This window comes from Pezoporus occidentalis, unplaced genomic scaffold, assembly GCF_034315485.1.
Source record: "Pezoporus occidentalis ecotype Australia unplaced genomic scaffold, CSIRO_AGI_Poc_V1 ctg153, whole genome shotgun sequence".
NCBI classification, from domain to species: Eukaryota; Metazoa; Chordata; class Aves; order Psittaciformes; family Psittacidae; genus Pezoporus; species Pezoporus occidentalis.
In genome coordinates this window covers 477,872-503,747 of record NW_026913350.1, presented here as the reverse complement: position 1 = coordinate 503,747, position 25,876 = coordinate 477,872, and the positions used below count along the sequence as shown (strand labels likewise).

The following is a 25,876-nucleotide window of genomic DNA, read 5'->3' as shown; positions in this document are numbered from 1 at the left end:
TGGCTTCTTAAAAATCTGAGGGGACCAATTTCACGTTACCTTACTCTTCATGTGCTGCAAGTACAGGAAATTACAGACTCTATTTGCTAAACGGCAGGAGGCTAAATGATTTGTCTCAGCCTCACCAATATTTTTCAGACCCCCATCATGGAGCCTTCCCTATACACTAATGCATGGACAGAAAGTAAATGAATATACAATGTGAAGGAAGGATGACCAATCTCATTCTCTTGGCTAAACCTAAGTCATGGTACTGTGCCAAAGAGAAAGGAGCCTGGAGTCTGCAGTGTTCACATCTAGTGCTAGCACAGTGTATTTAAAAAGTGGATGCTTTCTTCTCTTTGTGTCCATTCTGGGTGTCATTCTAGCAGAAGCCCATGCAGGGACCATAATTTGCAGTGTGGTATTGCAGTCTTCTCAGATGGCTTTTATTGTCACGATGGGTGGGAATGGTTGTATCATGAGAGGTTTAAGTAGGATGTGTGTTCTGTGATGCTCACTACTTTGCATAGTACAGTGACAGACTGTACTATGTACACTATGTACACTTCAAAACACAGCATAGGCTGACAGAGAAATGATTCGTGCAGCCGGGCTGGACTGTGACATATCTTATTCAGGCTTTTATGAGTGCCTCAGCTTGTGTTTGAGGATAGGGAAAACCAGGACATTTGCTTACTCAGAATTTGGGCTATTTGTCTGTACAGAGAAGCAGGACCTAAGAACACGTTCCAGAAGAGGAATTAGGCATCTGGGCAAAAGCTTTTGAAGGTAGTTTGAATTGAGCCTGATCACCCTGAGCTAGCACATGCGGAACGGGAGCGGTGGCGTCCGTAACGCGTTGAATTAATCTAGGGAAGTTGTGACAACTTTTGAGGTGGGAATCTTCTTTTTTTTATCATGACACCTGTTGCTCATAGGTACAAATCAAACGAAGAGTATGTGTATGTGCGAGGCCGTGGAAGAGGGAAGTATGTATGTGAGGAGTGTGGAATTCGCTGCAAGAAACCCAGCATGCTGAAGAAACACATTCGCACGCACACAGACGTCAGGCCATATGTCTGCAAGTACTGTAACTTTGCTTTTAAAACCAAAGGTAAGAGACAGTCAGCTCCTAGCTCCTCTGCTCAGTATATTGACTTACAAGCCTTCTCGGGGGTACTGGTGAAGGGGAAGGAAAAGCCTTCCCAGGGTCTGGAAAAGCCCAGGAGCTGGAGGGAGGGGGATGAGGGAGTCTCAAATTGGCTGTCATTGTCAGAAGATGACCAGTGGAAAGCACTGGCTGCAGCACAGCATCTGTGCCATCCCATCTGTGCTTCTTAAAGGGAATGATCCTGAAATGCAGCTTCACTGGCAGGGATTTACAAACCAAAGCACCTCAGAATGAGAGCAGTTGCTCCTGGGTACAGGCAGCATGCTCTGACCGAGCACCTGGAGACAGTCTTTGGGTGGCTTTTTATGCTCTTCAGATCTGTTTGCGCTGCACATTTTCATCCTTCGCAGTTGCATGTAGCTTCCACGTTTCCTATATCATATCAGTAGACTTCTTTTAAAGCCTCCATTCCAGGACATCTGGTCATTAATGATCCACAATTTCACTACCACCAGATACTCTTTGCAAGTAACCCTCATCATTGCTTCAGTGAGTGTGTGAGTGAATTCTATCAGGAAAGTGCAAAACCACATGCAGAAAAAAAGTCTATTCCAAGAGACTGTGGGTAAAGACTTCAAAAGTGCTGGAGGTGCCCAGGTTCCCTTAACTTCTCATGTGAGTCTGGCAGATCTCCCCTCCATCTTTGGTTGCAGCACGTCTTGCAATAAAGATGTTGAGTTCACTTTCTTGGTTCTAGTTCGACATGAATATGAAATGCTCAGTATCTGTAGCTCCATCATTGCAAATCTCAGAAGATAACACAACTGCGGTTGTCGATTACTCAACAAGAGCATCAACCCCCCAAAAACGGTGCTACCCAAGGAAGTGGCACAGCATAGATGGGGTGAGGAAGCTCTGGGTGTGTGGAACATGGCACGTGTGCTTACCCTGACGTGCCAATGGGGGCACGTCCATGCTAGACAAGTGACCCAGATGCCAGGTGATTCAGGATGGTCAGTGTCTGGAGCTGATGACTTTGCTGGTAAAGCTGGCGGGTGATTTTGGGAACCAGTGTGCTGGTAATCACTACGTGTGTGTGAGCATGGGGAAGTGATACAGAGGCCAAACTCTGGTCAGACACATGCAGCAGATCTGAGCAGTGGTTCTTTCTCTCCCTCCCAGCCCGGAGCTATTTCTGGTTCATTTTCTTTCTCTTTCCCTCTTGCTTTTGTTACTTTGTTCTGAGGTTTTCCTTTGAGAGGTGAATCCATTCAGCCTCTTCAGTCACTTCACCTTGCTTTCCACCATGCTTCTGTAAGGCTTTTATTCAGGATGCTGCAATCAAACCATCCTTTTCACCATTTCTCTAGCTGCTTTGCTGTTCATCTCTTTTTCCTTGAAGCACACGAACTGTCAGCACTGACTGCTGATTGCACATTGCAAATAGACACTTGCCTCCAGGGGACTTCCCTTCTTCAGCTTTGCAGGAAACTTGCATGAGGAAGGCGGCATGGAAATGCTTCCTTCAAAAGCAAACCCCAGTGTTGGGATTTAAATGCAAAACTATCAGTTTACCTACGGATGCATGAGTGGGGAAGAGCTTCCACAGATCAGTGATTTCAGGACAAATAGTTGGATGATGGTAACTTGGAACTGCATGGAGATGGCTCTTTGCTGGAAGGGGGTGACAATCAGAGCCCTGGCTGTGTCCTATGGGCATGCTTATACTCCGCATGACTTTGCAGCTGTTTGTTTTACTGATGGGGATACAGGGTTCTTTGGAAGAGTCACTGGAAAGGGAGGAAAAGATCAACTTTATGTGCTGATAAAGTCCTCAGTTAAAGCCCAGCTACAGAACCACTGCTGTTGGTGACAGAGGGTTTGCAGAACTGGATGGTTCACAGCTTCTTTTGCAGATGTCTAGAATCGGTTTGTTTGTGCCCTGGTTCATTAGGGTCCTCCTTCCTGGCAGGCAGTTTTGCAACCACAGTTAGTTGCAGAATGGAGAAGCTGGAGCTCTCACTACCGGGCTGCACTTGCGAAAAACACAAGTTGTGTTGAAGCTCCTTTAGAAATCAGCTTTCCCAAGTGAATTTTAGCCTTCAGCATAAACTCAAGGGGGATATCTGTGGAGCTGTCTTCATTTGGGCTGTGGTCGATATCTCCCACATGATCTAATGCTCTAAACTCTCAAGTAGGCTGGAAGCAGTTAAGCATTTGTTTTACTATTATTTTTAATGAGGATCTTTATCTGGTTAAAATGTACCTCTCCCTCTCCTCTCCCCATCCTGGAAACTCCATACCAGTGTTCCAACAACTGGGAAAACTGCAAAAGAAAGAGCTTTAAATATTTCCCCCCTTTTCGCTAATGACCCTGTTTGTCTGCTTTTTGTGCACTTCCATCCCTGTAAGCAGAGCTGGTCCTTCGGGTTACAGAACTGCAGGAAAATTCTTCCTTTTTGTTCTTATTTTAAAGCAAATCCCTGGGATTTTTGGGTGCTCAGCAGGCTGATGGGAACAGCAGCCTTGGAAATTTGGTTTGTAAGGATTTATTTGATTTTACGTTTCTGGACCAGATAGAAATGTGCCTCTTTAATGAGGTGTCTCTACCTCCACTGTAGTAGTGCTCTCCTAAGAGGTTTGTTACCATGGCCTCCAAGAGGTTGTTTAAAAGAAGTTAAGCGTCTTCTTTATTATTTTCTTACCAGGAAGGAAATGAAGGAAACCTTGCAGTTTAACAAGTCTCCCTTTCAAGAAGGTCGGGGAGAGCTTTTCCCTTGACCACCTTCCCAGAGGGGACACAGGAACCACCAGCCTTCCCTTGTCACTCATCTCCAGAACCTGGAGGGAAGCGCACTCTTGGGTGACTTGGGGATGTGGATCAGTGCTGGCACATCCATTCCCCCCCTGTGCAGGCATTATCCATTTCCACAGCTATTTTCTGTCCTCCTTCAGACTCACATCAGACTCGCATGTCCTGATTACTTAAGATTGCTTTACATTTCTGGACGAAGTGTATGGAGCAGCCCGCTGTGTGAATGCTGTTGCCTTTGCTTGGAGGTCAGAAGGGACAAGGAACTTCATATTAATTTAAAAGGTGCCTGTGTAAAGGACATCAGTGCCTGTTGGCTGAAGATATCCATTTGATAGTCTGGTCCACTCACAGTTTCCAGACACCAGACTTCTTCATGTCCTCAGCCATAGTCTTCCTTTAATAAATTAGTTTTCAGTTCCTTAAATCAGCACGACAGGCACTGAGGTTATTGAACATGTTAATGTATTAAATGCATTACCCCCTCAGCCCTTAAAGGCAAGGTTATGGCTGCTCAGTTTATTATTATTACTGCTCCAGCAGACTCAGCGCTCTGCTGAGCCTCCTCTGGAAACTACAGACCGGGTCCAACTGGCTGGAAGCTCCAGAAGAATTAACTGCTGTTATAGCAGCACAGATTGAGATAGAGATTTGCAGATTGCCCCTGTATTGTGTGTGCTGGGGCCCTTCCTCAGCGGCTGGGAGAGGGAAAGGGTCTGAGCATGCCTCTGGAGCCACTGATAAGAGGAGGCTTTGTTCCCCCTGCTCCTCTGGATGTCACAAACCTCCAATGAGAAGAGGATGGAGTTATCCTGAGGAATTTGCTGCCTGCTGCCTTACGCAATGTGGCGTGAGACGTGTTGCTGGGAACAGAAAATGGCCCAGTGGTCCAGACAGGACATGGAACACTGTGAGCAAAAAGGCTCTGTAACTTCCCAGGGAAAGGTAAAAAATAACAAGGAATGAGGGCTGGAAGTAAAAAACTGGCAAATTCGAGTGAAATATTAGCTGTTATTTGTTTTAAACAGTGCAGCTATTAAGGCTCAGCACAAGTCTCAATGGGAAATATGCTAATTCCCTGTATTTTGAAATCTGCAAATCCAGCCTGGGCACCTTTCTGGAAGATTAGTCTTTGGCTAACACAAGCTGATAGGCTTGATCCAGGAGAAGGCTAACATTTTATAGCCTCTATTAATAGAGGCAGGCAGGCAGATCTTCAGATTCTCCGCTTTAATATCTAAGTCAATAAGAATAAAAGATAATAACAGTGTTTTTTTTAAATTGAAATCTTTTGCCTAATAAGTTACATAAATTAAAGCTTTCCTTCTCATAGAGTCTCACCTGGGAACAGTATCTCCATGCCAAGACCTAAATGAAAGCCTGTCGCACATAAAACCTATTCCAAGGGTTTATCTGGGATGAAGAGCATTGGCCTGTGGCTGGTTCTCTGTGTGTGAGTGTGTCTCACAGCAAAATGGGAGTCTGCTACTTGAAGAGAATCTGTTGCTCTCCTTGCATAGTGTTTTAAAAGAGGAGTATGAAAACCCGTCAGTCCTTCAGAGCTGTGAATGTCTGTATCACAGCATCACCTTGGATGCTGAGATGATGCAGCTGGTAATCTCTTGGGAGCTTTTTTGCTGGTGTTAAATTGTTCACATTTAAGAGGAGAAATAGGAATCGTGGTGCACGCCTGGGGATAGACAGGATCATTTTTTCCAAGGATCTTCATGTTTCTGTCCCCTATGTTTTGCTTTAACGTTTGAAAAATACGGTCATGGATACTCTGAAAAATTAATTTCCCTCTTTAAATTTAACTGGGAAATCACTTCTGGTCCCTATGAAGCTGCTTTAAGTGCTTTTGGAACACTAGACTTCCAGCTTTCTCAAAACAACACCAGTACTTAAGCTGCTTTAAGTCCAGAATAAGACCTCACAACATGGAAGAGCTTAAGCAGCCGCTATTACATAATTCCAAGCAGGGGTAATGAGAGTGCTGTGCTGGTACTGCGTGTCCTCCAGTGCAGCAGTGGTTGGGATGGGGTCACAATTTCCACTGGTTCCTGGCTTTATTATATATAGCCAGTGTATTTTAAAGCTGGGACCTTTTTGGTAAACAACTCCTAGTGAGGACCCCTCACCTGCTTGGGATACTGTTCTGCTTTTGAAATCCAGCTTCCCCCCCTGTTGGTTTCTCTCTTGCTCCTCCAAGTATGTTTTTCCCACTGTTTCCAAGGAAGCAATGCTCAGTGGGTTTGGTTCTTCTTTTTTAAGTTGCGAGCCAGAAGTCTTTAAGGCAACAAGAAGCTTTGAGTCCTTCCTTGTAGGATTCCTATCCAGTTTTTACTTAGGCAAAGTGGTGTTTGATTTTACTGGAAACTTGCCGAAGGACTTTAGCATTTAATCCTGCCAGCATTAATTAAGGGGTCTAAAAACACAAACTGTAAGAAGAATCCTGATAAGATAAATATGATTGTCCTCCAAATTGCTCCCAAGTTAATAACTCAACTTCTCAGATGGTGTAAGTGAGCCTCGAGCTTTTAACTTCCTTAAAATGATGCAAGCTTAGGGCAGATGAGAATCCAGCCTGTTGAGTCTCCCTTCCCTAAAAAGATAGCAGCATCCCTCTTTTGTTGGGATTTCTTCATGGCGTGCATGCAGAAAGCTGGACATGGATAGGCTGTGCACCAAGGGGATTTGCACTGAGAGCTTTGCAGGGTTATCTTGCTCCTCAGCACGTGTGGGTATCGCTTTATCAGACCAAATGAGGATGAAGGAAGATGGGAAGCAGAGCAGAAAGAAGTGGAAGGGGAAGGAAAGCAACGCTTGCTATGAATTGGGCCTTTGGTATTTCACATAAGCTCATTGGTACGGGGGGGGCTGGCATTGCCTGTGCAGGCAGCCTGGGTGGGGAAGGCAGAGGAGAAGCCATGGCCTTGCCTTGCACAAGGACCGTTGCCTCCAGTGAAAGACAATAAGAAGGGAAGTGACAGTGAAGGCTTGTCAAGTCAAACTATTGCTCAGGGTGGAGCTGAGTCACAGCAGAGGTGCAGTGAAGGGATGGGCACAGAGCTGCAGGCTGCAGAAGTGTCTGCCCAAGCCCTTCAGCAGCAAAAGGGTAGAGTGTGCGTGTGCTGCCAATGGCACTGGAGCGCAGGTGGTAGGGAGGAATTGTGTATATGGACATCTGAAGTGGCCAAGGTGGCCTCTGGATGCCTCTGAGGACCAGAGTCCTTCCCTCGAGTATGGAGAGGTCCAAGTCTTGCTCAAATCATTGCATCCACCGACCCCTCAAGTAATTGATGTTATGCCCTTCCAGTTTAGCCAAACCAGATGCTTGTAACACAGTGGATTTATGAGCTTGCTTTGAGGATAATGGGAGCACTAAAATGCCTGGTGGACCTCCCTTCCCCACTCTTCCCACCATGGGGATCACAGCTGAATTCCCGAGGTGCCACAGACCACAGGTTAACCAATACCCCTCCTTCTCACACCATTACTTGGGCTTGTTTTCTGTGTTTATTGTCACTGGAGGGAATCCAGTGAGGGATTTTGCTGTGGTAACTGCACAAAGATGGGTCATTTTGCCAGCCAAGATGTGATGTGTGTGACGGACAGGCAGCAGCAGGGTTCGATTTCAACAGACTGAGTCAGTTTGCCTTTTTGCTAGTTAGGTCCAAAATTGAATTCCAGTTCCATGAGGCCACAATTTGGACTCGTTGTTTTTGGTGAAGCATTTTTTCACTTTAAAACAATGGTGATTCACCGGGATCAGGGGTGTCTATGAGAGCATGATCTTGTCTGGATCTGTGGATGTGAACCAGGATCCAGACCTGGCTCACTGGATCTTGTGTCCATCTGTCTCATCAGAACTGGACACAAAGTTCTGAGTGGCTTTGGGTCCAGAGCAACACCCCTGGTCCAAAGTGGAGAAAGAGAGGTCTGATTCGGAGCAAGGACCTGAGCCAAGCTGCCCTCATCCTCATACCCGAGTGTCCTAACCCTGGGCCTAAGGGTATTTAGACATGAAGTTGAAAAATAATGCATCTCTCTTATTGGAGCTGCTATGCTGCATTTAAATTATTAAATATCCTTTGAATCCACATCCTAGATGGGTGCCAGCTACACAAGGATATATAGTCAGCCTTTGTCTCTCTCGGTCTTTCCTGTTGGAGCTATTCCATTTTGTACAAAATGGGCTAAATAAATAATTCATGGGCTAAAGGGAAACTTAACTTGGTAGCTAGATGGTTATGGCCCTCTTCTGAGGTGGGAGGGCATCACGGGTAATTCTCTGCTCCAGTGAATGGTTGCTTATTTATTTATACTATCCAGAGCAGCGGGAGGAGAGGTTGATAGAGGCCCTCTTATACTCCCACCTAGCTCAGGGACTGGGAGACTGAGGATACCAGCCAAGGGACCTCAGTCCTCAGCTGAAGGGTAGAATAAAGTGTGAGAATCCCTTTTTTCCTCTTCTATTTTGGTGAGAAAAACAAGCCTTGTGCTCAGCCCTGCTCTCAGGTGCTGGCTGACAGACAGGCTCGTGGCACATCAATATTGCTGCGGTGAGCTTGGAGTGCTCAGCCAGCTCCTGGGGCTCTGCTGGGATATGAAGCAGCCCTTGGTGGAGCTTCAGCAAGAGCCCAGCTTTCTTCTCATCAGCAGCTCAGCCCATAAAGAAATGTGGGAGAAGAAAGGGAAAAATAGGACATATTTGCTTTTTTTCTCCTACCCTTTGTATTTCTCTGCATTCCACCTTCCTACCTTTTCCCCCTCAAGAGAGGTTCCCCTTTGTTCAGTATTTCCCTTGGATATTAGCAGGGTTAATAGCTGTCTAATTAACCTGCCTGTAATGTGGGAGTTAGAATTAGAGAGGTGCCGCTGTGCCCATGAGTTATCCCATCACACTGCCCTGGAGCAGTAACCAATGCCCCCACATCCCAGTGGATGAAGCCTCATTAGTGCTGCCAGAGCCTGGTGCATGGGGCTTCAGGGTGCCCAGGACTCCTCCCGCTCCAGGGAGCAGAGAACTTTAGCCTGGCACTGCCTGCCAGAGCATCTGAGCCGTCCTGTGGGGTGGTTGTGGGGATTTTAACCCATTTCTGGCACCTTGAGCACTCATTTTGGTAGTAGCAGTTCACCCTGTGGTGCTAAGGAGCTCCTCACCTCCAGGCAGGTGACCCTGTGTGCTGGGATGAGGTGGGAGGTGGTACTAGATTGAGATGTGTTTCTCTTCCCTACTTTCCTGCCATTTTTCATTGCTGCACCATCACAGCTGAAAGCAAGCCAGGATTTCCCTGCCTCCAAACCCAAATGTGTACCACAACTGTTTGTTCAGGTTGCACAACACCTGAAACATCTCACAACCCTGCCAGCACCTCCTCTTCCATCCCAGCGCAGCAGCAGAGGAATGAAAGGGAGGACTTAGTCTTGTGTCACAGGGGATTTGCAATGGATAGTGGTTTGGGGAGAGTCAGAGGCCTCCTTTGTCTGGTTCAGAGCCAAATTATTAACTTGGAACTGCTGAGCTTGCAAAATGGGGGGAAAAAAGAGCCATATTGAGCAAAATATGTTTTCTGCTTCTTTTCAGGGAATCTGACTAAACACATGAAGTCAAAGGCCCACAGCAAAAAATGTCAGGAGATGGGCGTGTTGGTATCTTCACTGGTGGATCTGGAAGCTGAAGAAGGTAAAATCTGTCACATTATAAACCTGCTCTTGCTGTTAAGAGAGGGCAGCATCCATTCAGGGAGGAGATGTGCTCCATAGATCATCCATTCAAAGATGGGGAGTGGTTTTGTTCACTCAGGCTCCTTCCAGCACACGAGTCAGTGAATTTCTGCTTGCAGAGGGTGGGTTATGGGGCCATCCTGGGGTGCTGCATCCATGGGACAGTGTGAGCCTGTGTCTCCCTGCTGAGGGTTGTGCATGTTTGTCTGAAGTCTTTTGGCTGGCTGCAGACAAGAGTGAAGAGCAGGGAGCACCCTTAGCTTGATCCAGCGCTCTGCATATGGGCTATACACATAAGAATAAATAGCAGATCTGTGGCATGAGGCAGTGCTGCTTGGTATTTTGGGGTATCTCTGGCAGGGAGTTCAGGGTCTCCCTGATGTGCTTTGGGTCTCTCCTGGCCATAAAAGCAGGAAAACAAGACCCATCCGCAAGGATGCATTGCATAAGGTTGTGAACCTCGACTTTGCTGCAAGCACAGTGTGGTGGGTGGAGAAGAAAACGCAGTCCCAGCACCTCGGTTGGGATATGACAGCATGTTTTACTGGAGCTGAAGTGATGAGCATGAGCATGGGGGTGATGCTTTGGTGCGTGGCCCGTGCAGGCTGTGCTGATGTTCTTGCAGAGGGGATGAGCTCCAGCAATACAGGAGTATTAATGATTCAGAGGATACCTTCCTCCTGAAAGGGTCACTGGAGGAGGACTTTTCCATAAGTGCCCATCTTCCTGTATTGGGCTGATCCCAGAAGACTCCAAACTACCAGTGCAAACCTGGGCTGTGTCTGGAGGGACTGGTGCATGCAGGAGCTGCTTCTGTCCCTGCAGGCAAGCCCAGCTTGGACCCTGCACCACTGCTGAAGACCTCAGCATACCAGGATGGGGTGTAAGCAGCTCCTTCCTGCATCCCTCATTCTCATGGGTCCTTTCTGTGGGTAGGATGAAGGTGAATCACCCAGGCCAGAAATCATCTGGAAGGTTTCTCAGTAGGGAAAGAGCCGGCAAGGCTGAAATAAGATATTGCTTTGACATTTAATGGCATTATTCCCAGTGCTTTACAAGATGTATTTACCCTGACTCACCTGCTTATTTCTTTCACCTACTTCTGCACAAGCACACACACACACGAAGCCTGCCCAAAGCTCTGTATATGCAGGAGTCTGCCTGCTCTTTGAGCAGGACGCATGACTCTCTCGTTTAGCAATATCCACCCTGGTTTATAGTATCTGCAGCTGAAGTCATCCCAAGCACATCTCTGGGGATGTTGGGCAGCATCAGACAGGAGTGTGATGACCATGAGCGCTTCTATCCATCCGAAATGCTGGGAGGGGAAGGTGAGGAAGATTTCCAAGCCGGGAGATGAAGGAGCATGGGGAAGTCTTACGTACGCTGGGCTGTTTGAGCTAGGAAAGGATCTTTTACCCGAGTTATTGGAAGCTGCAGCCCAACAGCTGTGAAGGGCTCAGTTATGTGTCCCTGGGGAGCAGTTAGATGTTTTGACGATTGTTATTCTGTTTCCTTTAGCAAAACCCTGAGTATTCAGGCCTGGAGCCGCAGCACAGGGATGATGGGGAAGAAGCTTTAGGGAGAGCAGATCTCAGCTCCTCATGAAGTTTGAGTCATCTGCATTTGTGCTCTGCGGGTCATTTGTGCTGGTAGGAAACACTGCACGAAGGGAGGCTCTGGGAGCACAGGTCTGCCTCTGTCACAGTGCCTTTATTCCTGGGTAAACCAGTGCCACGGAGCCGGGTGGTGGTTTCTGGTTGCGTTGCGTTGCGTTGCAGGCTGGGCACAGCACCGTTGACCCTTCCTGGCTGCCGCCCCAGAAACCCCAGTATGAAAGCAGCTCTTGTGGCTGCCTTTAGCATCCCCCCCCCCCCCGTTTCCTGTTTCACCCCCACTCTGTCTCACCCCAAACCATGCCGATTCCCCCATCACTGGGGTTCGTTCTGCCGCAGCCCGCAAGGGTTTGTTGACAATGGGTTAAAATGAGCCGCACAAAACACCCGGCGCCACGGTTATTTTTGTCAAGCGAACATCAGCTGAGCAAGTGCTGGAGCCGGGAGCCAGGGAATGTTAACTCAGCAGGAACAACAAACAGCGCTTATCACCCCGCTCCCCTGCTGGGGTCAAGTCAATCAGAGGCTTTATTGGGAAAGGAGCTGGTTCCCGGGTCATGGGCAGTGCCGCGTGCTCCCTGCTTCAGAGGTAATTAAAAGTCACAACGTGTCTTTCCCTATGGTGGGAATGGGGTTTGCTCCCTTGTGGTGCAGGTGGTTCACAGGGCTGGGGGAGCCTGGGCAGCCTCCGAGGTGCTTTAAGTCTCAGGTTTGGGATATTGAAGCTCACAAATGCAGTGTGCTGTGTCCTTGGGGTATCTCCATGCTCATTAATTACACTGTGCTTGGGGCCTGCAAGGATGCTGGAGAGGGACAGTTCATCAGGGACTGTAGCGATAGGACAAGAGGGAATGGGTTTAAACTGAAACAGGGGAGATTTAGGTTTGGTATAAGGAAGAAATTCTTCCCTGTGAGGGTGCTGAGGCGCTGGCACAGGGTGCCCAGAGAAGCTGTGGCTGCCCCATCCCTGGCAGTGTTCAAGGCCAGGTTGGACACAGGGGCTTGGAGCAAGCTGCTCTAGTGGAAGGGGTCCCTGCCCGTGGCAGGGGTTGGAGCTGGAGGAGCTTTAAGGTCCCTTCCAACACAAACCATTCCATGATTCTATGACATCTGCAGGCACCAGCAAAGCATCATCTCAACTTAAACTGAGGAGCAATCAGCAAGGTATCTGTGGTTCAGGGAATCTCCCACACGTCCACAAAAATGCTGAGCACAGTTTAGGAATTAGCATTCCTGCAGAAGGGATTGGATGTGGCCACCCTGGTTTGGAGGCACGGATGAGCAACCTGATGGGGCTGCAGGCCTTGGGTCACTGCTTTGGGGCAGCTATGGTTTGGAGGGCTGATGAGACTGGTTTTGACCTGAACAGACCATGGCTCACCTTGCCAGCAGAGAACTCCTAGGAGGTACCTGAGAAGTCCCACTGGTTGACCAGTCCCAAACCTCAGTGATCCCCAATGCAGTGCATCGTGCCCTTTCAGGCTTAGGGGCTGGTTAAGGCCAGGGGCAGTCAGCTGGTTGGCCAGGGGACAAGGAGGTGGAAGAAATAAAGAGCCCTATAGCATTGCCAGACACCTGTGCCCCCTTTCACAGTGCCTTCCCTGACATGTGCAGGGACTGACAAAGGGCTCTCCCATCTAACCAAGGCTAAGAATAACCTGGCCACCAGTGTGCTGTCTGCCTCAGGGGATGGCTTGCTTCCCTTTAAATCTGCTTGGACTCCTGGCTTCCCTCCAGCTCTTCAGAGCAACCTCCTGATCAGGCAGAGACGTGCTGTACTCGGCTGTGGCCTTTCCAAAGAGTGGCGTGGCCAAAAGAAAACCTGGTCAGGGATTTTGCAATAGCAGCCCCAAGGGGAAGGTGTTGGGGTGGTGTGAGCAGTGGGAGGCTGTTCCCGTGTGGGGTTGCTGGAGAGCTCTCCTAGCCCAGGAACTCACTTAAAAGAACTGATTAGCCGATGGTCTCCAGAAAGCTCTCCCTGCTGCTGTACCACCCATCAGGGATGCCTCTGCAGCTCAAAGCTGGGTAGGGAAAGAGGAAAGTGGCTCCTGAAATGTCGGTTGCACAACTCTGGAAAGAACAACTGTTATTTTAAACCTTTCCATTACAGCCAATTAGAGCTAATGAATCCTATTAATTGAGTTTCGCTTTTGAATACCTGCAAGTCACAAGTCCTATTTATGTTGCACGTAATTGCAGGTTTCTGAGGACAGAACTGCAAGGGCTCACTGCACCGGGCCAGGGGAATGCTTTCATTCATCATTTCCTTCAGTCATTCATCCCCGTGCTCACACAGGGTTAATAGCAGTGCACTCAGCAGGGTGTTGAAAGCCTGTTCATGGGGGCACTCTGCTTGTGAAAACAGAGGTCTGGCAGGTGATGAAGCTGAGCTGGTCTCAGCCTTTGGCCTTATGGGAAGAGTAGGTCTAAGCAAAAGCCCAAGAGAGGTCCGCTCTGCATCTCCAACTCAGTTGGGAAGGATGGGACCGTCAGCTGGGGGACTGTTTTTATGGCCACCATCAAATCATCGGTCCCTGACTGCTTGTGGCTGAACACGTGGTGGTTGGACACCTGCTAAGCCCAGCAAGGAAGGGCCCTATGTGGACTGCAGAGGAGAGGAACTCATTAGCTTTCATTAGGGACTCCTCTCCCGCTGTTGCTGCTGGCAGTGCGGCTGCTCGCTGGAATGTGTTGTGCAGTCTGGACTTCATTGCATTATACAAGCAATCTATGTAATTGTAGAGTTACAGAAAATATACAGTCCCCATTTCCTCCCATTGATGAAGACCATTTGTGTTTGTGTAAAGGGGACGGTCTGCCAGGAAGGAATGCAGAAAGGTGGAAATGGGAAGGCCTGGTATTGGAGGATGTTTCCTTTCTTCCCTTCCAAGTTCTTTATCACCTGGTTAAAGCTAACACTGGGCTTCTGCTGAGATTTCAGCTATTCGCCTCAGGAGTAAGGAGGCCCATTACTCACAAATGCCAAGTAAATACTAAATAAAGCAGCCAAGAAGATGGTCAGAAGATGGCATTTTGTACTGGAATGGTTGGGGCTATTTGGATGGATGAGAAAACAACAGAAATGCAGAAAGGTGCATGAGAAATCAGAGATCACAGCTGCATCGCACATCCCCTGTTCTCAGAGCAGTGGCTTGCAAAGAGCCTTCCTCTGTGTAACCACGGTGTATCTTCTGTCTTCTTTGCCTTAAAACAGAGCCTAGAAAGGGCTATTTTAATTAAATAATAAGAGTAATAGCAAAAAAGGAAGACTATTTCCATGTGTCACAAACCAGTGCAGGGAGATTGCCGTGCTTTCCTTTGGGGGCAGGCTGGGAGGGAGCAGCAGTTCCTAAAGCTCCCTGGATTATTTTAAACTAGAGTTGTATTTCACTTGATTGTTTCTATTTCTATTTAAGGGGCAGGAGAAAGTGAGGGGTGTTACTATAAAAGGAGATTTGAGTATCCTTCTTCACTCCTGCATTGTTTGCGCTTGGTGTGATTGCACAAGTAGGTTTGGTAGAATAACCTTAGAATAGCAGGCATGTGATGAAATGCAACCCTCAAACGAAGCCATCAACAGGGCACATTTTCAGTAGCTCCCTCTCTCCTTCCTTTCTCCATGTCTCCCTCTCTGTCTTCTCCTGATTTGCCCTTTCGTAGCCCATTAGCTCAGGAAGATGCATTTCAGAGCTCAGAGCTGAGCTCTCTTTTCTGCCTGCAAGAAGCGCATTAGGATGCCAAAGCCAATTCCCTTCGGGCTGTCCTAGGGCTCACTGTTTCCCTCAGTGGCAAATGCAAACAAGTCCCCAGTGCGGAGCTGCCTTCACATTTCCCTAAGTCACACTTCTGCCCTTGCTCTCTGACCTGGCCAGCGCCTGTCTGTTGTGTGACTGGGGCCTAAAAAGGAGACCACACAGCACAAGGCTCTCAGAGCCACTCAGTGGAGGCTGGGGCTATAGCTGCCTGTCCATCCGCAACCCCAAAGCCAGAGACAGGGACAAGCTTGTAGCTCCAGTAGTGAAATGCATTCCTTTGCCAAGCAAGAAATATGCGCAGTTCACCCTACAGCTGAGAGAGCTGGTTGTTTGGAATAATGTTTGTTCTGAACTCGGTTCCTTGGGGAGTTTGCAAACAACCCGCCGCTGGATCCGGGGTCCAGCAAACACCATCATCACACAAGCATTTCACAAAGTCAGCCTCTTGGTGGAGAGCGGATGGCTTTGACTCGATGCTGTAGGAGTTCTGAAGTATTTCTCGCTTTGCAGACCAGTTACAGATACTTTTGAAACGGGGTGGGGGGCAAATGGGAGGCGTTTCAGGCTGTCTCTTGGGTGGATAATGGTAAAATAGATGTCTCATTGCAGTGGTAATGCCTGATACTTTCATGAGCACTAATTACCAAGCCCCTGCTATTTGGAGTAAGCAAAATGAGACTTTTTATCCTTAGATCACAGTGATTTCTCACTGTGTGGCCACGTCCCCTTCAGAAAACCACTCTGCCTGCTGCAGGCAGGTGTGGTCCAGCCTCAGCATTAGCTCTGTTTAATTTCCCCTCCGGCTTGTCCTGCTGACAGATGGCAGCTCTAAATGGAAAACCATTTCAGTGTTCATCAGAGGAGAAACAGTGTCCTAGGCTGAACTGACGGGGTAAAGAGGCCAGCAGCGCTGCAGTTAGTTACACGGCTTCGTGCAGGTGTCAGAGCAGCATCCAGGCACTCTCCTTCCTTCCAAAGCTGCGATAGAATGTGCCATCAGCTTTGCACCCGTCGCCTTGGTGTATGGCACAAGCAGTGTGAGAAACGAGTGTTTCATGAGCCCTGGGGGCTTGCAGGAAACCTCCTGACAGTGCGATTTTGTTGAGCTACAGTGACATCCAGTGGCTGTTCCCGATGGACCTCTCCAGGCTGAGCTTGCACTTCTGCCAGGATCAGTGCACATCTGGCAGGGGGAAACGCAGGTTTTCATTAGCCAGAGCAGAGCAGTGGGTGATGCTGCACCAGTCTGCTTGGGAGCGTGGTACCGATCTCACACGGCTTCTGCTGGTCCTTCAAGTAGAAGGGAGATGCTGTGTTCTCACCTGCACACTTCAAACCCTTTAGGCTTTGCTTTTTTTGTAGACTTCTCACCGTTTAAAAGCTCTTATTACAAAGCATCCCAGTGAAAGGCCTTGCGCAGCCAGACTCCAAACTCCTCTGTTACAAAGCAACATCTGCATCATAACTGGAATTTACCAAAAGATGGGAAAATCCACAGAGGTTCTTTCAGTCCTGTTGTTTGCTTTCCAAGAAGTTGTCTTGCTAATGTTTAACTTCCATTTAATCTAGGCAGGAAAAGGCCCAACATGTGGAGGGTGGGAGAGGTTATCCCAGCAACTTCCCTGTATTTTGGTAGCTGTAGATATTTTGTAGGCACCATTGCAACCAATGGTCAGAAGAAGCTATGAAATAGCCAGGTCCTCTCCCCTCTTGTCCCCTTCTGAGGAGATTTAGCAGAAAAATAGTCCCTGTATGTGTATTTTCTGTTTGCCCATTATCTCTGTTTTCTGTTTGCCCATTCCTTCAGGAACCAGTGAAGACCTATTCCAGGACTCTGAGGGGCGGGAGGGATCTGAGCCAATTGAAGAACACCAGTTTTCAGACCTAGAGGAATCTGACGAGGATGATGACAATGAAGACGAGGAAGATGAGGAGGAAGAGGAGAGCCAAGATGAGCCACCTTTAAAGTTGCCGGAAGGCAAACATACCACCCTCCTGATGCACTCTTCAGGTGGCTCTCCATCTTCTCAAGAGGAAGGCACCGAAACAGCATTGTCCTTAGCCCAAGAAACTGTTTCCAGCAGCCAAAAAGCAGGTGAAGGCCAGCAGGCCTCCTCCTCAGGGCTGGAAACAAAGTGGTCAGCAGACAGCAGTGACGTTGCTGTGTGCCACAGCTTCTTGAGTCTCCACAGACCAGCTTTGACCTCCACCGAACAATTGGCTTCTGCTGAAAGGGAGTCTGTCACAAGGCCACAGATGGCCTTAGTTATGGACCTGGCAACCTCAAAAGACACCTCCCCAAGGAAGAGGTGGTCTCCGAGCCAGGACTCTGGCAGAGGTGGTGGCAGCAGCAGACCAATGCTAGCCAGAAAGCACCTATTAACCAAAAATGAAACTTCACCGAACCGGTTCTCACCCACTGCAGAGCTGTCTTCTCTGAGGTGCCTGTCCCCAGGCAGAGGGTTGTCTCCTTGCCAGCGCGTGTCTCCCCGGAGGGAGGCATCTCCACTGCGATGTGTGTCACCAAGACTCGAGCTGTCGCCCAGCAGGCATCTATCCCCCAGAAGAGAGCTGTCCCCAAGAACATACCTTCCACCAGAAGGAGAGGTCTCCCCTGCGAGGCACTCGTCGCCAAGCAGAGAGATGTCATCAGTCAGGTATTTATCGCTGAAGAAAGTCCTGTCTCCAGGCTGTTCCGAGCCGCCTCGGTATCCATCCCCCGGGAAAGAGGACTTGCCTGGTACTAGCAAATCAGCGGCAGATGACCAAGTTCAAAGCTCATATCAAGCCCAGCATGGGATATTATCTTCGATGCCTCTACCTCACAGGTTCTTTGGCAAAAACATACAGCTCTACGAGTCCAAGCTGGTAAGTTCAAGCCCCTCTTGCCTCCTAGTCCCTGCAGTACATTCTCTGGTATGTTTTTTGATGAAGGTTGCAATGCAGAAGTGCACAAGTGACTCTGATCGTGGCTGGTGTCACAGGTAACCCAGAGAAAAGTGACAATGGACAGCAATGGGTTTTGCACCCATGTGGTCCTGCCTATCTCAGTTGAAGAGAAATAAAATTGCCCCTTCTCCAAGGAGTTATTCACACTCCTGACCCAACCGGTCTCCTGCTGAGCCAAGCAGTAAGGATGACCTTAATAATGACTAGTTGTCACTAAAAAGCTTTTTTCCCCTCAGATTTTCATACCCATTTCTGAGATTTCACCATCTGGGGGAAAGCTGTGGCCATTTCTCTCTGGTCAATGAAACCACTGAATGAGAGCTGAACTAGCCATTGCGCTCTCCTGCTGGCTCATGGGCTATGTACATAGGCAACCGACTGTGTTGAATGACCTGCTGAGGCCATCTCTGATTTCATCTCACTTCTCTCTTCAGCACAGAGAGGTGGATCCCACTGGGTCCAGAAAATGATTTAATCTCTCTGCTGGACATACCAAATCCTATGGGTAAAGGAAAATTGCATGTTCCTCCCACTGCTCCAGGCAAATTAGATGTTGGGTTTGGTGGAACATTTCTCGTTTCTACACAAGTGCCTGGATCTGCTGTAATTCGTATGCTGATGAACATGAGATTCAGTTGCTGGAGTTGCTCTGCTGTGAAACTGGTGTGAGGAGAGACTCAAGCCCTTATGGGCTACGCTGGGAAGAGAGATGCCTTTGTAAAAGCCCTGGAGAACCTGTCACAGCAGATGCTGACCCGGGTCTTCTCCAGAAAGCCACGCTGCCCTGTATGCATTTCTTCCATTTCTATGATAACATACCTTCTTCTGGCACTGCCTTCCTTCTGCTTTCCACTTTGAGTATTTCTCTTACCTTCTCAGAGAAAATCCCTTGGTTTAAGCTCAAACTTTTGCTTACTTTAATGCTCTTTTTCTTTCCTGTCTATTAATTTTTCCTGTCTTGTGGAAAATCTCTGGTCCTTCAATTCTAAAGCATCTCTATCAGGAAAACTGCACACTGCCACTATTTGTAGCAAATCCCTTAAGCTCCCTTGTCAACAGTAAAAGTCAGTATGGTGTACCCCTGCTTATCTACCCATTCACACCTTGTAACTTATATTCTCACACCTTTTTGCTCCATCTTCCTGTTCCTTTTATTCACAGTCATCACTGTTGCTTTTCTCATGTGCCTCCAAAGTAATGACAGACTCGAACAGAAAACTTTCCATTTATCAGCAAGATGGACAGCTGGCCTTTCCTTGCGGAATTGTATCCCTGGTAAGGCTACAAGAAAGATCAGAGGTGGATTTATCAGATCCAAAACCATGAGATGGTCTCAGCTTAGCTTCAGTGTAAGGCTTTCTGTCGACGCTCTGCATCAGGCCTGACCATGACCATCTCTCTTCCCACTGCCTCTTGCAGTAGGTAGTCTCTTGGGCTGGTGGCTGTTTCACCACTGAGACAATTTGTTTAGGGGTGTCCCAGCATCCCATAGTGATTCTACCAAGGCTTCATGTGGATAAGTGAGATCTAGCAAGTGTTTGGGCTTGTAACTGCTGAACAAGTATGCACTATCTTCAGCGGCTCTTGCTTTCTCTCCCTTCTGTTCTCTTTTGCTGCTTTCCTCTGTCACCTCTTCATAGAGATCCAGCCCATGGGGTCAATCAATTCTCCACAACCCTACAAAGACACATAACCTCCAGTGAATCTTCAACTTTTAAAGCTAACCCCATCTTAATGGAAAGTTGATTTCAACTTCTGTTGCTTCCTCTTCTTGGGAGTCCTGTTTAGGGGTTTAGTTATAACCTCATCACTAATTAATCCATTTCTGTTTAGCCACATATCTCTCCATGATGTACATTAGGAAACTATGTGAAGCACCGAGAGAGAAAGAGGAAAAGGTAAAATGATAGGGTCTTAACACTTGATTTCTATAGGCCACACCATGAGGGTGGTGGTGGGGACCACACTGATGGGTGTGCTTTGTGTCAAATGAGAGTTAATGCTATGTCTCCCTCTGTACAAACCATCCTTCAATTAGCAGCTGTAAGGATGTGATCCTAATAAAAATAGATAACATTATTCTGGGCTCTCAGAGCACTGAAAGGGATCCAAAGCAGCTCCCATGGCAGGAAACACTGGCATCCTCTGCCAGGCTTTCAGAGGCAACTCTGATAATAGCACAAGGGGTGATGGTTTTAAACTGAAAGAGGGTAGATTCAGGCTAGATATCACATCTACCTTTTTATTCTGAGGGTGGTGAAACACTGGCACAGGTTGCCCAGAGCGGTGGTAGATGCTCCACCCCTGGAAACATTCAGGGTCGGGTTGGACGAGGCTCTGAGCAACCTGGTCTAGTTGAGGATGTCCCTGTTCATAGCAGGGGGTTGGACTATGTGACCTTTATAGGTCCCTTCCAAACCATTCTATGATTTTATAATGATCCAAGGCTGAACCAAGCCCTGGATCTGTGCCCCAACAGACCGTGGGCATATTTATACGCAGAAGGCAAATGCTGTGGGTTGTGTTGCTCCTTACCTTAAAGGTTTGGGGTTCCAAATCCTGTTTGGTTGATTAATCTCCCTCAGATAGAGTGAAATACTAAAAAACCCAATCCTTGTAGTGAACATTAATGATGCTAATGCTGTAACTTGTGCATTGCACTGATTCAGTTGTTTCTTTTCCCTCTCTGGTGCAGAAGATAGAAACAAGAAGCCCAACATGCTCACCTGGCATCACGCAGCCTGTCTGCTCCAGACCCTTGCAGGCGCCTCATGAAATACACGTCCATGCTCCCAGCCGAGGGGAGGAGAATGTCTTCAGCCATCTCCCGTTGCATTCGCAGCAGCTCACAAGGACCCCATATCCTATGATTCCCATTGGGGGCATCCAGATGGTCCAGGCGAGGCCAAGCACCCATCCCAGCTTGGTGCCCAGTTCAGTCATGTCCCTGCAAGTGGGATACTTTGCCTCTGGTAGCAGCAGCTTTGCAGAGTTCAGCCAAGCTCCTAAAAGGGACGAGGAACCGCAGGTCCCGCAGGAGCCATCATCAGCATCTGTCTCCCCGGTTGCAAAGGTTTCTAAATACACGCTGTCCCCAGAGCTTACGAGCAGTGGTTACTTAGAAGAGAAAATGAGGACTAGTGAGCTTCAGCAAAAGACAGACCAGGAGGAATACAGGGTAAAAATGTTCACTGAGTCTAGCCACGCGGAGCAGGCAGGCGGCTCGGCATCCCCAGCCAGCCCCAGCGCATCCCACGAGCACTCTCCAAAGCCTTCGACGAGCGGGGAAGAACCCTTGACAAAACCGGGCAAGAAGCAATCTGGCAGCTCGAGCACTTCTTTTGAATCATCCTGCACTTTCATCTCAGACGTCCCCTCGCAGCCGTTGGACCGAAGCAGCAGCACCGGCTGCCTCTCAGAGCCCTCATCGAGCCATCCGCACGCCCAGCCCTTCTCCAGCCGGAGGAGAAACCTCTCTGGAGAGCCCAGTCACCAAGGGGGAACCTCCAGGAAGAGCAGTCCACACCCAGAGCACGCAGAGTTAGGTCAAACTCAAAAGAAGGTGGATGAAAACACGGGAAGTACTTAAGCCTCCACCATCTGTTCCACCTTTAGGCTTCCAATGTAAAATCAACAGACATTTTCAACACTATTTCCTTTAGTATAATCATCGCTGTAAGAAGCACTCTAGTGAATGACCAAACCCATGGAAGATTCCTGGTTTTCTTTGTCCCAGTCTGGTATTATCTCCACATGTATGCAGTTACTTGTGCCTTTTTCTATACCTTTTGTTGCTTGAAATGTACAAAACTGTTTGAGGCTGTGAATATTTTTTTACAGTTTTTTGGAAAGGGGTTTGTTAGACCTTTGTCTTTTTTTTGCCATTTCGGTGTGCGTAATGATGGGCCTGAGAGATGCAGAAAGGAAAGGGTTAAGCATTTTAAGAGGAAGAAGATGCACTGAAAACAAACAAACAAAAAAACAAAACAGAAAAACTCTTTTATATTGATTAAATGATTAAAAAAAAAAAAGAAAAAAAAAAACACCAAACCAAACCCTTGCTCCTGTGTACAGAAGTTTATGATTCGTATTTATTACATGCTTTATTTAATTCTCCCAAAGTGCTTGGTTTTTTTCTCGCATCCCTCTGTTTGCCTATGGTTGTGCTTTAAACAGTTGACACTGCTTTACATTTGAGAAACGTGTTTACCCTGAGCTTGTAAATGAAACTAGCACTTCCTTGAGTAGGGGAGGTTCCTTCGCAGGGAGAGAAATTGTCACTCAAAAGAGAAAATGAGTCTTGAGCATCCCTCCTCCCTCCTGCAGAACCCATCAAAGCACTTTCCTAAAAAGGGACAGAAAAATAAGGTTCTTCTTCAAAGATTTACCTGCAAGAACACAGGGATGTATCGAATGTAGACCCAGTGCCAGGAATGGTGTCTCTCGCTGGACGAGCCGGCCTCCTGCTTGCTTTAATCCTCTCACCCCGCGTGCGCGGCCGCCCGGCAAAGTCCTGCCCGTGCCTGACCCCCTTCTTCTGTGGGGTTTGGAGCCCTCTGTAAACACCCTCCCTCTGTTTAAACAACGAGGTTAATCTCAGCCTTGCAACCATTTTTCCTCTGTCATTTTTTTTAGTCGCGGACAAGCTCCCTCTGTCCCCGCCTTGCTCCTGCTGGTTCGGCTTCATTGAGCCCTAGGGATGCAGGAGGAGTTTGTGCTCTGCTCGTTTGCACGCCTGAGGCTCCGTAACTCACGAGTAACTATATGGCTTGTTTTCGCTTTATTTATTTATTTAAGCAGAACGTCGCCAGCGCAGTCTTCTGGTGCAGATGGGCCCTTTTATTTTTGGTGTTTCGGAAGCAACCAGTGACGATGCTGAGCGGTCGATGTTTGCAATCAGCTTCTTGTGCATGCACAGGAACTTCTGGCAGAGCAAAGTTTTAACTATGACCATCCGTAGCAGAGCAATGGCCTCTACTGCCAATAGATACGATACCAAATACAGAGAGACCAGATGGAGCCATTCCTCTCTGTCATGTTAATACACTTTTTAAGATACAACTGTTCCGTATATGTTTGCCCTAGCAGACGGCAGGTTCTTTACTACTTCAGAGGGTTTTCTGGTCTATGGAATCTGTACAAACCTCTTTTTTTTGGGTTTTATTTTAACAGAAAAAGCTATTGCTATTTAAGCGGTGGAGCAGTTCTTTCTTTCAGAGCTGCTCTGGTTTATCGGGTACGTGATACACTTTTTAACTAAAAATAAAAATAATTAAAAAGAAAAAAGAAAAGAAATCAAAGAACCCCCTGACTAAGAACATTTCCCTTTGCCAGACTTGGTGAGCGATGAACTGTTCCCGTTCCACGGGCAAATAATAGACTTTTTTTTAATGATCTTCTGTGATTTTTTGGGGGGTTTCCTTCTGTTCTTTTCAAGGGAATTAAGTACAAAAGAAGATATCGTGGAAATAACATTAAGGCTGTGACACTGACCAAAACAATGTCCAGAACCCATTTATACCTTAATTAGCACTTTTATCAAGTTGCCCTTTTCCCATCTCTCCCTCTTTGGCCCCAAGCCTGGAAGCTGGTCTTGCTTTCAAGCCTGGACAGATCCCAGGGCAGGAGCAGGGTCTGAGAGTTCAGTTCGGTGAAGCAGCTCTGTTCAATGAAACTCTTAAGCATCAGCTTAAATCCTACTCAGGTTTTAAGCATGTGCTTAATATCAAGATGTCTTGGAGTGGACTGCTCAGTGTGAGCATCCCTGGGAACCATCCACCACTTGTTACTTCCCTGGCTTTTGCCACTTTGCCCCCTCCCTTACCCTTGTCACACTCTTAACATTATTCCAAGGTAGCTTTTTGTATTTAATTTTATATCTATATATTTATATATATTGAAATTGTACATAAAGAAAAATAATGCAGCAGTTGTGCACTCAGAGTCCTGGTTTTGTTTAGGTGCGTTTGACATGAGCGTTGGGCTAGATCAAATTTGCTCGGCTTCTTTCTGTAACTCTGTTTGAATCCTTGATCTGTTGATACTTTAGATGGTGGGGTGGGGTTTTTTTTCTCCTCTGTCATTTCTGGACAGAGCGGGGAAAAAAAAGCCCAACAAACCCCTGAAGTCATTCCATTGGTTCCTTGCTTTTGTGGTTTATTGTTATTATTACCTAAAGCTTTTCCAGCAGATCAAGATGAGTTGAAGCTTTCTGCATCGCAGCTGCAGAGCATCCAGACTGGCAGCCACTGGTGTGTGTGACCATCCGGATGCCTTTGCCCACAGATCCCATACGAACCCCCTGGTAGTCATGGACTGGGCACAGACAGGGAGAGCTGAAAACTCAGGAGATGGGCAAACCTCCCATCTGGGTCTCAACCCAGTCTGGTTTCTCAGCAGAGTGGCTGCAGGCACAGCGGGGGAGGCTCTGGCTGGGGTGAAATGGTGCTTCATGCTGTACCTAACAGGCGCAATATGGCCTATTGGATAGGCAAAAAAGGATCACAAATATATATACATATATTTAAGGGCTAATTCTCACACTGACAGCTCAGAGCTCCATGGGAAGAGTGTTCTCTGCACTGGCACCAGCATCTTGTCTGTGGGCAGAGAGGGTGTCCCTGAGGGCAGCCCCAGCCCTGCTGTGAAACCATAGTGTGACCTTGTGCAACTCATGTCTCCCCTCTGCCTCATCTTCAGCCAAGGAGCACAGTGATGCAGCTCCACTTATTGATTGTCAGAGTTGTGTGTTAAAACAGAGGTGAAGACCCAGCCATCACTGGTGGCTGCCATTCCAACCCGGAGCACCCATTGGCTTCCCCATGCCGCCCTTGGTGAAAGCTCTTTGCAGGTCACAGCTTTTAATATCACTCTGGGTGAATGTTCTGTCTGCAAAGTAGGGATGATAAATCCTGCTTTACTTTCTGCAGGGGCTGCAGGGGTGGTGAAGTTTGTATCAGTACAGACAGTTTGCAGAGCAATTAGCAGTATTATTTACAAGAGAATGTATTCATAATGCAAATAAGGAAATTAAAAAACCAGATCCCAGCCCTTCCTTTTCATCAGCACGTGGAAATAAAACCCCCTGCTTTCCTTATGGAAGAGGTTCTTAAATGCGTAGTCCATGAGGGCACGTGGCCTCCAGAGACTGGCTGCTCCTTTTTGTTATGTTGTTGGTTCATCAGCCAAAACCCCACTCTGATCTTTCCTTCCCTGGTAAGCTGTTTGTGTAGCTCTCATGAATGCAGGTACTCAATGGCAAACGGGTGCTCTGGCATCCAAGAAATCATTCTGCACTGAGTACTTGGCCCATGTTCTTAACTCCTTGAACAGTCCTGTTAAGTACCAAGCCTTATAGCCAGAGCTAATAAAGCACTTGTACATTGGCTTCAGCTTAAGCACTTCTGGAGTTTCAGTAACTTCTTTGTGCTTAAGCATGAATTCAGCTTCTTTTATCAAGGCTACAGAGCTTGGTATCTTGCAGACCATGGGAGGAGGAGAGGGAGGCAGTTGGCTCCCCAGAACGACCCCATGCCTTGAAGCAGATCTCTGTCAGCTTCAATTATTCACAGGCTGTTGGCTGGATACCCAGGAACTGCAGCAGGAAACCCTTAAAAGTAACGATGAAGTAGCTGTGACTTTACAGCTTATGACTGAGAAATGTGTTTCACCACCTGCTCCTAAGAGGTAACATTTGCAGTACTGGTGTCTATAAAGCTCCATGCCTTGGCTAGTGCTTGGGCTCACTGGTCAAAGCCAACCTCTGCAGAGCCCTGGGGTTGGATGCAGCAGGAGATGCCTGCTGGCAGAGCTGGGGGATGCCTACCTGCAGTCAGTAAAGCATCCAACCACCCTTCAGTCACTGCCCATCAGCTCCACCGGGGCAGTATCAGCCCCAGCCGGCCACATCCCATTGTTTTCCTAT

General features: G+C 47.8%; 1 protein-coding gene across 10 annotated transcripts in view; it reads left to right on the top strand.

The window, feature by feature from the left end:
• The window catches only part of HIVEP3 (HIVEP zinc finger 3), a 243,563-nt gene extending 218,214 nt beyond the window's left edge, over positions 1-25,349 (top strand). For 9 of the 10 annotated variants that reach the window (XM_062611392.1, XM_062611393.1, XM_062611394.1 and 6 more), the window contains 4 exons: positions 921-1,096; positions 9,493-9,591; positions 16,811-17,871; positions 20,648-25,349. In XM_062611392.1, the coding sequence (XP_062467376.1) occupies positions 921-1,096; positions 9,493-9,591; positions 16,811-17,871; positions 20,648-21,541 (2,230 nt within the window). In that variant the 3' untranslated portion in view covers positions 21,542-25,349. Of the gene's footprint in view, positions 1-920; positions 1,097-9,492; positions 9,592-16,810; positions 17,872-19,785; positions 19,851-20,647 lie in introns of all 10 variants that reach the window. The other variant, XM_062611398.1, reaches the window with a different exon arrangement.
• Positions 25,350-25,876: the final 527 nt, after the last annotated feature.